General features: G+C 40.5%; 1 protein-coding gene across 1 annotated transcript in view; it reads left to right on the top strand.

The window, feature by feature from the left end:
* Positions 1-12,017, top strand: part of LOC116395430 (glucocorticoid receptor) — a 67,688-nt gene that overhangs the window by 2,117 nt on the left and 53,554 nt on the right. Inside the window, exon 2 of the mRNA XM_031869325.1 lies at positions 100-1,336. Within this exon, the coding sequence (XP_031725185.1) occupies positions 102-1,336 (1,235 nt within the window). The 5' untranslated portion in view covers positions 100-101. The remainder of the gene's footprint in view (positions 1-99; positions 1,337-12,017) is intronic.

The raw sequence follows: 12,017 nt of genomic DNA, 5'->3' as shown, positions 1-12,017 counted from the left end.
TCTCTCTCTCTCTCTCTCTCTCTCTCTCTCTCTCTCTCTCTCTCTCTCTGTGTGTGTGTGCACTCTTTGACTCGCGCTCACTGTCCTGTCGGGATAAAGAAATGGATCAGGGTGGACTGAAGCGCAACGGTAATCGAGACGACAGCCTGACATTTGGAGAGACGGGAGACGGAGAATGCAGAGATACAGGTGACACAGCTGGTTCACTGCTCCAGTCTGCAACGCACCCACCTGGCCAGGGGTCTCTGCCCCAGCCCACAGTGGCCCGAAATGTAGGGTGTGGAACCAAAGACCAAGGGGAGCTAGGAGGCCTCTTTGACTCCCCTCAGCATCGTGTCCTGTTTGAGGGGTCAGACATGAAGGAGGGTAAAATCATTAGAGTGCCGAAACAACACCAGGATATTGGCGGATTCAACATGGAGGGCGACTTGCCGTTGCTGAAACACGGTATTTCCGATCTGGACCGGAGGGCCACCTCTGTCATAAGCGCCTCAGTCTCCTCCATCCTGGGCAACCTCCCTCTGCCAGACCTTTTCCCCCAGCACATCAAGCAGGAGGCTAATTTGTCTCAGGATAAAGACCCGGAAACTTATAGCGGACGCACAGGCGTGGGTCCCTGTGATTTGGATGGCAACAGCAGTCGCCAAATCGAGGATATCGAAATTTGGCAAGACCTGGACCTTCCTAATTCCATGCCAGAGATCAGCGATTTTGATTTTGATTCGGAAGTGGCACACTTGGATAACATCCTACATGACAGCAGGGGTGGAGGTGGCGGGGGTGCTGTCAGCGGCTTGCTAAAGGAAACAAAGCCCGTCATGGGTAATGGAGTGAACTTTACCAGTGTGAATGGCTCGGATCAGCAGCACCAGCCCATACACCAGCAGCACCACCTTCTCCAGCAGCAGCAGCTTCACCATCAACAGCAGCCCGCATCAATTCTCTCCAGCGTTATGATCAAGGAAGAGAAGGATCCGGACGACTCTTTCATCCACATCCGTACTCCTGGTGTTGTCAAACAGGAGAAGCAGGAGAGCGCTGGTTTCTGCCAGGCGCAGTGTCTCCAGAGCAGCAGGAGCTCTCTCCATGTAGGTGGTGGCACCATGCCTTCATCTATGAGCGTAGGAGCAGGATCTAGCTACCACTACAGAGCCAACCCGTCCTCCACAGTGGGCCTACAAGACCAGGATCTTTTTGGCTTGTACCCAAACCTGCCTCTGGTGGGGGAGAGCTGGGCCAGGGGGAACCGTTTTGGAGAGTCATCCGGGCTACAGAGGGGCGACGATGGGCTCCCCTCTGCTGCAGCCCTGTCAGCGTTTTCTGTCGGCTTCTCCAGGTAGGTCTCATGGAATTACTTTGCTTTCTTTCACGCTATGCTTGACTTTGTACTTGTGTGGTCGGAGGGTATTTGCTGTGCTTTTGTAAATGTTAAAATATGTGCAAATTTAAGTGTACATTTTAGTTGACGGTTATTCTACGGCAGTCTTAGCTGTGATACTTTTCTCAGAATAGAAACTGTGATCTAGGACTCGGTGACCCTTTTTTTTTTTTTTTTTTTGACATTGTTGACAACTTTTCTAATCTCAAACGATGTGTCAGGAAAAATAAACATTGTCCTTAAGCTGTTAGCAGTCTGACCCCAGAGGCCAAACACACTGGATTGGACATTTAATGACATTCTTTGGTTTGACTTGTTGGTTGATCACTGCAACCTTTGGAGTAAATTTCAGCAGGAAATCAATTCGATGAACAGGCATTCAATTTACAAATATGGGTTATTCCCAATTTTTGCTTTCTTTCTTGAAAACTACTCGTGAAATACAACAAATCAATATAAAGTGTTTGTAATTGCATTCTTTTCATCAGTCCTCAAGTCTTACTGAACCAGTGATTTATATGGGGTTTTACCATTGTGGCTATTTATGTTTACAATCCACTGCAGTCAGAATTCCCTGGGCACAACAGGGCTGTGCTTTGGTCTCCCGCAGCCACAGAAAACATCTGTCTCTGTTGACGCTCCTGAAATCAAATAAAGCTCAGAGTGATGTATCGGGGCACTTCAGTTCCATGTGGGACACCTTGCATTTGGTAAATGAAAGCAGTCGGTGCGTTTCACAGCGGTCATGCCCAAGTCTGTGTGATTCAAGCACAAAAGAAACATCGCCTCAATAAGACCCCCAAAAAGAGTACTTCCATGGCATTTTTTTCTTTTGTGAGGGAAGTGCTAGCACCCCTGGGTTGGAAAGCATCTGGCGCTTATCGCCTCCAATAGGCAGACACAGCAGGACACACATTTCCCCAATTTATCCACATCACATTTTAGGAATGCCATGACAAACGTAATATAGGAATAAATTCTCCTGTATTTACACAAATATTGTCAGAGAAGGCAGATGAGGTGATAAATTAGTTGCTAGGTTGGAAAGAGACAGCGGTGGAAAGAAATACATGTAAATAATGAAGGGAATATAACTAGTTGAGTTGGTGATAGTCACCCTGATGACAGTGTATACATATTTCTAATCTTGTGTCTTTGGTTATTGAAGTAACCTAGAGCACTTTCTCTTTTGTGGTTGCTCGCAATCAGATGTTGAAAATCAATATTATTTCGGGCACAGTTGTGAAGTTGTTCTCATACACGGTATCTAGTCATAATTTGTCCAAGCTCCGCCCTCTGGTATTTTTCCAAAAATTGTGTTGTAACACGGTGCTCGCTATAAAGATATCACAGTTATTTAACACTGTGTTATTCCTACAGGAAATGATTCATTGAGAAAACATGATGTGTGCATTTCTGAGGCTGCAGGAGTATGGGTCGTGTTTTAATGTGTGAGAAAGTCATGGACATGCGGCACAGTGAGAATGACAAGTGTCATGGTGGGCACGCCTCGCTTCAGCTCTGATCTGATAACTGAAATGGCTGTGTGAGTAGAACTCTGAACGAGAGAGATGTATTTTCTGTGTTATGAGCATCTTTGTGACCATGGCTTGAATGGGCAGATCACAAGATGTGTTTTGATTAATGAAGACAAAGCTTTGTAGAAACGCAAAGATGGCATCCTAATGAGCTGCTGTTTTAAATCACTTTATGGAGTGTTCTTTTCTGGGTGTTTTTTTATAACTTCATAATTCAATCAAACAATAAAGTGTTGTTTTTAAAAACAAATTTCGGTTGCACCAGGAATCTGTGCCACAGTGCTGCCTTTTCAGGGGAACTGCTTGCTGGTATGTTCATGCTTGTTGCGCTAGCATGGTGTGTGTTTCCATGCTGTGTGCCTGTGATGCAGGGCACCAAGGTCTAAAAAAAAAACTACATTACAGTATAAATAAATGGCAAAAACAAACGACTTACCAATGGACCAACAGACAAGCATAGTTTGGCAATAATTAATTATTCTCTTTTCTCAAATTATCATGTTCTCTGAAATTATCATGCTGCACAAATTATCACAATGATCCAACATATCCCACAAAATAACACGTTGAGTAATTTAGATTGTATTTCATTTGTAAGTGAAATAAGACTAGTGAATTTGATTGATCTTCTTACTTTGAATAATTAACTGAAAGACTAATTGTTTCAGCTCTGCATGAAAGCGAGTGTGTTGGTATATTAAATGCAGACTCTGAGGTTTACTGTAGACGCAGCACTGTTGCGTGACGGTGCCTCGAAGCACATTGTGTGCTATTGTTCTGCATATGTGACGCACAGGAGCTTTTGACAACATAACGCAACTCAACACAACATAACTGTTGCACTATTTGATGTATACTGTATCTCACAGTAGGAATGAAAACAGGACAATGAACAACTCCCTGGTATCCACATGTGTTAGCATAGCAGCTGACTCCATGTACTGTATATCATGGAGCCCACCTTGCTGCTCTATGGGAATTTTCAGCCCAGTTGGAACATAATTTGGCTCATTCTTGTTGCTTGGCTCAAGCCTCTCGTTATGTAACCGATAATCAGATGATAAACAAATGTTTTTGCTTCATGCCCAGGGTGAAATACGGCCTTGAAACATTGTTTGAGACCAATTGTTTAAGATGCATTTAAGGAGCATGATACTTCTTCCATTAAGTATATTATATATGTTTTACTTGTGCTTAATTTACTTTCTTTACATGCAGCAGCTAACGTTTACCTGTACAGTACATAGATTTCTGTACTTCACGCCTAATCATCTTTTTCATCTTAAAATATGTGAGTCATACTGACGCATACTAAGGGTTAAAAAGTGAATTCAAACTCCTCCATGTTGCTGTGCTGCATGCGTCAGTGTGTGTGTGTCAGTGTGTGTGTGTGTGTGTGTGTGTGTGTGTGTGTGTGCGCACACAGGGATGCTGGAAGGCCACGTGTACATATCTGCTCTGGTGTGCTGTTCCCTCTCTCTGCTTAAACGGTCACTCGGTTGTGTTTTTATTCTCACCTACTCACCCCTGATGGCCCCTCAGAGCTCTTCCTATTTCACACAGGCATAAAAAACCTGTAATCAAGAAGATGTCATGCAAACACACACACACACACAAACACACGCACTCACTCACACACACACACTTGTATGTTAGAAGTGTGCTGCAGATTCTGGATGTCAAAGGAGGCACTCACCCACACATGTAAGCATCTTTTTAAAACTGTTTGTGCTTTCGTTTGAAGTTTTGAGTGTTAAAATTAGTATTGAGTGCCAAATGAATAATTTTTGATAATCCATCATTAAAAAAGTGTTGTGTTCTGCTTTGTTGATGGTAAAGTTGTGGTGGTTCAGTGAACGTTGTGCTCCTCATCAAATAACTTTTTGGCATTATGTAAACTTGGCAACTTGGTTATTTAAATTGTATGCACATGTTATTTGTTCTAAAGTGTAAACATGTATTCTACATTTTATTTAGTTACGTCGAAATATTTTAAAGTGGCGTTTCATTCCAAAGTGAAAAGCTTACCATTTGTGAAAAATAGCAGAACAACCTAAGACTTTCCCCTCTCTGGGTTATGGAAGGGTCTAAAGTTTTTGATTGTAATTGTTCATCATTTTAGACAGAACTATAGTTAAATTATTAATTTATTACTTTACCCATATCACAGCCTTCAATTGAACATTTAATTTCCCAGAAATGTTTTCCCTGTAAAATCATATTCTATAACTTAAAAGACCAGCTTCAGAAATAGTTAAAATTTTGAAGTAATTATTTTACAAAAAGGATTTTGCTAATGATGATGATAATAATAATAATAATAATAATAATAGCGTGAAACCTGTGTTCCTAACTCAAGACTAACTACTATTGTTGTGTTATTGATTTATTTTCAGACAGAAGTATGTACCATAGATCGGCTACCGTGAAAAACTCTGTGAATTAATAGAAAATTAAAGCTGCGAGCAGCGATGAACGGGCCCTCGCAATCTGCAGCGCGTCGGGGGTGCCGGCGGGACTCCGGCCTGCGCGGCAGAGAACGTCCGCGACCGTCGGGTTCGCGAGCGAGACGTTTTTAATCCCGCGTGGACCGCCTGATGCTGGAAATGATGCTTTGCAAATAGTCCGATGCTTCCTGTATCCGCTGCCTGGCGCTACAGAACGCGTGCAAACATGCATTATGTTGCTCTGTGTCAAGTGTAAACCACATGGTGTAAAAGTCATGTAAATCGGATGGTGTTTGTCACAAAATGCAGATTTCCTTTCGCCAGCAGGTGGCTCTGTGAGTACTAGTGAAAATAAGCTTGTAGGCATCCTCAGGCCATGAGTGTTATCAAGCATGTGAAGTTTGAGACTGTTTGGAGCAAGTCCAGCTGAGTTACATCAGCTTTTTTCATGGGGAATCACGTAAAGTAGCCGCCCGCTACGGCTAAACGATTCCGTCAAACGTAAAGCGTTTGATAACTTTTAATCACAACGGTCTTGACATGGTACTGACAAAATTTAAAGTGGATCTGATGAAGTCCCTAGGAGGAGTTTGTTAAAGTATAGCGACTAGAAATAGGCCAAAATCTATGGAAAAATGACACAAAAATCAAAATGGCCGACTTCCGGTAGGGTTTAGAGCATGGTCCCAAGAGACTTATATTTAAGTCTCCATAGGATACATGTGCCTACTACGATTCATACATGTAGTTCAAACGTAGCACTGGGACAGCTGTTTTGAAATATTGTAGGGGGCGCTATAGAGGCAATTCAAAACGGCCAAGCCAAAAAATCATTTAAAATATTTCTTCCAATGGCCTGTGACACATGTACAATGTTCCATTAGTTTTTGAGCATCCCAAGTCACTAAACCATCAGCTTCCTTTTTCATGGCGAACGATGCGTCGCCACGGCAACAGCGTCAATCGAAAATGCACAATATTCATGATAATGCATCATCAATGTCTTAAGGCTATCCGTACCAAATTTGAGACTCATCAGGTCACCTGGCTAGGAGGAATAAAGAAAAGTATAAAATATGACATTTCCTTTAGCCAGTAGGCGGCGCTATGAGTTATCGAAATTTTTTTCAATTGAAATATGTTCAAGCTTGAAGTAGCATCATGCATAAGAAGTTTTGTGCGGATTGGATAATGTACCTTGGAGTTATAACAACTTATAAGAATTAATTTTTTCAAAAACAATGAGGCAAAATGGCCACCACGCCACGTCAAGGTTCTTCGATGAAAGCACAGGATTTTTATAAGAGCATCCTGACCAAAGGAGAAGTTGATCGCATAAATTCTCTAGGATGAGTTCGTTAAAGTATGAAGGCTGAAAAATGCAAAAACTGACAAAAAGCACAAATTTGCGGGTTTACTGTAGCGCCCCCTAGTGGTTGAATGCAAATAAATTCTCAGGGTATGTTACTGCCTGCGATGTGCACATATGCTGAACATTTGGTAATTTTAGGACAAACGGTTGAGAAGTTGTGTGTTGATATTAAGCCACGCCCCTAAGATGTTTATTGGTCCATATCTTGTAAACGCTAAGAGCTATCAAAAAGCTTTTGATCAATTGTGATGATCTAGATCCAATAATGATCCACAGCAAACTTGGTAGCAATCGGACCGAGCATGTAGGAGGAGCTTGCAAAAATGGGTTTTTCACTAAATTCAATATGGCGGAAAATCTAAGTAGGCGGAGCTTAGGGCTCTGAGAGGCTTTTTTGTAGATCTAGCGGAGTCAGATGTGTGTCGAATTTCAAGTCAATCGGACATACTGGCCGAGGGGCGTCACCGGTCCGACTTGTAGGGGGCGCTAGAGAGGCACTTTTTTTCACCGAAAGATACATAATTTTTCAGATGGCTATTTTCACCAGACCTGACAAGTCTGCAAAATCTGGCGAGTTTTGGGGTATGGCAAATACTCCGAATATGAGGCCAAAGTGTAAAAATAAAAATCGGAAGAGAAATAATAATAATACCCCTTACAATTTCAATAGGGCCTTCGCAGGCCCGACGTTGTCGGTTGCTCGGGCCCTAATTAACATTTATAACACAGGCAGTGACGGTGTTTTTTAACTTATTTTCTAACTTTCGATGACGGCACCCTCGTTCTCACCACCCCTTCCCTGTGAAGTGGTTCGGCTCGTTCAGATGCTCCCCACATTGCTTTTATGTTCACACGGAGCGAAAACATTTAGGCGGTGTGCCTTACCCGTATAGTGGCAGGGAAATCCCTGAAACCGACATAAATATCTGCAGCCAACAGCTCGCACAGACGGATCACAGCCTGAGACATATGTGGCCTTCGTGGATAGAAGCCTCAGAACAAAGCGGACGGTCTATTCACAGTTTTGGGAACAGATCCAAGTGGCCAATAGACGGGAGACATCATGCAACAAAAACATAAACAGGAGTTGTAGTGAGGGATTTCAGTAGTAGTTGGGTGAGTACTATGATTATGAATAAACGAGATAATGATGCTGGTGATTGTGATGATTCATTGGGTGACGATTACTATTATAATTGCCCCTTAGTCACACTCAAAGTTTGGTTTCAGTGTTTGAGGTTGTATGCCCGGCTTCAATCATTACAGTTGTCTTTTCTTTTACATGTTGCTGCTTGTTGAAACTGTTGATAACAGAGATATTGTTTAACTTTTTACTGCCTTTCGACTACATTGTAGGGTTTTTGTAGCCGTGGGTGCTAATTTACCATAGTGCAACATAAGGTAACGGAATCGAATGGAATCGACATCTGTCACTTACTGGGCGTCAACTTTTGTGAACACGTTTCTAGAAACCACATGTGAGGTCTGGCAGGTAATTCAATATCATCATTAATTGCATCGTCGTCATTTCACAAAGCTCTGTTGTCCAAACGAATAATTCCAAACTAAATTGCAATTTAAAAACTTTTAAATGGATTTTTTGCATTTTGTGAAGACTTTTGTCTGATGTGATTATTAACAGAGGAACATAGTTTATTCCTCTGAACATCAATTTGATTATTTACATGTGATATTGCATGTATGTAATATGTTGTGATACAAAGTCGGTCCTTTTTATGTTCATTGTTTTACATAAAATTCCACAATTATTTTTTAACAAGCCATATGCTCGGTTAAAAACTGCAAACAGGGAATTTCAAATCTTACCTTAAGTGTCCTCGATAGCCATTTCATAACCGCCAGATAAAACAACCTACAGCCAAACTAGGTCAGACTCATGTCGGTTGACTCAATTTCCTGGATTTGTAATCTCTTAAGATTATGCCAACCTCAATTCACATTGTTTGTTTGAGTTCCTGTTGCTTAATAGACTTACTGATAACCTTTGCTGTATGCAAAACATGTCACTCTTCTTTGCCATCTTCTTACTGTTTAATTACCACTTCCTATTTCCCCCCCACCGGACTTCATCACATGCAAACACTTTTTGCTCCAAGCATTAGCTTGACGGGCCGAACATGTTTATGTGGGGAAACATGTTTCATCCATGCTACATGTTGTTGAGTGAGTGGAAATGTGCTGTGATGCCTTGCAATACTCTGTGTGGAGTGGTACCTCACTCCGAAGCCTGCTTTTGGACTCGTATGATGGCCCCCAGAGGCTTGTGTAAAGTCAGATTTTCAAAAGCAGGTCCAACTTTTCGTTATTGTGGAGCTGAAAGATCAAGCGGATTCCATATCGCTACTTTTAAAGAGGCTTAATACATGCGGCCTGAACTTACAGGGGACATGTCAGATCTGATCAACAGCCAAGACGCATTTCCCAACAATATCTCTTTCATTCCTCTTCCCTCTGTCTGCCTTGCTCGCTCTCGCCTCTTCAGAGCTCTACTGTACTGAGTCTTTGATGTAGACTTCGGTTGGGGGGTCACTGTAGTTCAGAAAGCCAAAGGAGGTCTAGACCTCTTAGCAGCCAAGCTGGTTCTTTTTTAAGGCTGTTTTGGTGTCTGCTGGCATGTTTATGTGTTGGGTGTCGTGAGCACATCTACGGCCTATGTATCAGGTCACATGATGGATTTTAACCTCTTTTTTGCAGGACAAAGCTCGTCTTTTTATTCACTGCAAAATGTGGAAAGAAGTACAAAATTAAACAAAGTAAAAGAGACACTTGCCAAAATGCATGTGTGTGTGTTATGAAGAAACAGTCCTACTGCGTACAGGACATCAGTCATGTAGTAGTTAAATTGTGATGTATGTTTAATGCAAAAAATAATGAGTGAACTTAGAGAGTAGTTTCTTTTTTGTAACTCCACGCTGTAGCTTTTTTTTTTTTTTTCTGGAGCTTTCAACCACTCTTCTTTATCCTTTTAATGTTTCTTTTGTTGTCTAGGGATGTGTGTCCCTTGCGGTGGGCAGAGAGTGCCCAAGATCCTAAGCAGATGGAATTTGCTCAGTTGTCATAATGATCGTTCATCAAGTATGACACTTTCCCATCACATAACAGGTTGTCATATATGTCATATATATGCACAGTTCTACTTATTACAGAGCCAACGTTAACGGAGGTTGCATTGACTTGCATTATGGTGCGTTCAAGCTCTACTCAGTAAAAATGATATTGGGAGAAGGTAAATATAATACATAATTAAAACTACTAAAGCCAAGTTTTTTTTAATTAAAGCAAATATACAATCGTTTATCGTTTAAATTCTGTGTTTCTATGCAAATAACCACAATAGATTACAATAACTTTAAATCATTTTTGACAGTTTACACTGACTTAGGAATGATTGAAATTATTTTTTGGGACAGTGGTGAAAAAAAGTTAGTCTAGGACCTCGCTGTCAGTTATAGTTCTTAAAAAATAAATTGGAATCGGCAGGTTGGACTTTGAAAAAAATCGAATATCACAATCAGCCAAGAAAACTGCAGCCGATGCATCTCTACACATTACACCCAGATACTGTGCACTATGAGCAGACAAACATATGCACTCACTAATGCCTCATTGCACATCATGTGACGGCTGTGGATGCTTGGCAAAGCTAGCTGAGAGGCATTTCTTGGTGTAGATTACTAATACTCTTTGGTGGAGTTTTTTTTTTTTTTTCTAAACCCATCCTTGTCTAATAAGCATGTGATGGCCGCCGGCACTATGCTTTAATGTTCCTGTCCCTGCATATCTCTCCCTATGTCATACGTTTAATGGCTTGTGTAACCTAGCTCAGCTTGAGACGTTTAGACCATAAATAGACCGCTTTAATTCAATAATCCTATCTGTTTATTGACATTTAATCAGTAGTGTTAATAGTAACTGCAGATATCAACAATTGCTTTTTTACTTAGCTTGGAATTCTAACAAATCCATGTCATTTTAACGAGGAGGAATTCTAATTAAAGATATCCACAGTTAATTTCTCATTAGTCAAAATGTTAATTCTTTATATAAAATATGAATTTCTTACTAGTGGAAATGTTAATTGTAGATATCTATGACTAGTCAACTTTACCATTGACAGATATTTATAATACAATTTTGATCTGTTTTAATTCCAAGTTGACATACTTATTGTCATTTTGATTCATTGCAATTAGAAAATGTTAATTATTGATACCTTCAATTCATACATATGGTCATTATAGATATTTACACTTGTTCTTAAATTATATATCTTAAATGACATTTTAGATATTGATAATTTAACTTTGAATAGTCAAATTTAAATGATCGATAAGTCGGCTCGGAATTGTAAATCTAAATTTGCATTTCAGATATCTGAAATACATTTGTAATCAGTGGTAATTATATTTGAGATATCTAAAGTGACATTCTGACATGTTAAAATATAATTCCACCACTAAGTAGTTACTAGTTAGCCCTGCTGATTAAATGTTAATATGGCTTGCCATAGTCTGTTTGTGAGGGCAGCAGTCTGTTTCTTTGCCACAAATGCTTCCTCTGCTCCGTTCACATGAAAGCCGAACCATGTTTGTCTTTTGCATTGTGGTCAGTGTGTTTGAAAATGAGCACTAACTGGCTTTTTTTGTTTTTGGAAATGTGGTAATTGGCAGATGTAAAATAAATAATATTTGCATGAACTAGAAACTGCTAACCATCTCGGGGTTTCCCCAGGAAACTGGTTGGTGGAAGTGGTTAGATAGTCCGCCCACCAGCAACACCAAAAAAAGAAGGCAAACAAAATGCATGCACGTTGAACACACGTTTGGCCAATAAATGTAATTATTGCTGGTGATGATGATGATTCAACTTCTCACCAATCTGTTCACCCTTGAGTATAATCAATAGAGACCAACTACAAAATAATAATATCATGAGATCTAATTTCTTTTTTTCTTTTTTTTTTGATTCATAAGCTGAATCGGGTAGATCCCAACATATCTCTGTAGATGAATTCAGTAATTGATCACAGCATAAACGATTACCTCGCTCACTCATGAACATATGGCTTGGCTATGTGAGGGTTAGAGTCATCTTTTATGGAAGCTTATCTGGAGTAGTGTCATGTGTTGTAAGCCTACTCAGTAATACCCTGCAAGTATCTCTACATCTGTCAATGGTTTATTCAGTTTTTAGTTGAATCTGGTCCTATCAGTGTAATAAACCAGGAATGAATATATCAATACTAGTTCTGTGATTTTGCA

The sequence above is a fragment of the Anarrhichthys ocellatus genome, unplaced genomic scaffold (assembly GCF_004355925.1).
Source record: "Anarrhichthys ocellatus isolate YVR2014 unplaced genomic scaffold, GSC_Weel_1.0 scaffold46, whole genome shotgun sequence".
NCBI lineage: Eukaryota > Metazoa > Chordata > Actinopteri > Perciformes > Anarhichadidae > Anarrhichthys > Anarrhichthys ocellatus.
This window is presented reverse-complemented; position numbering and strand designations above follow the sequence as displayed.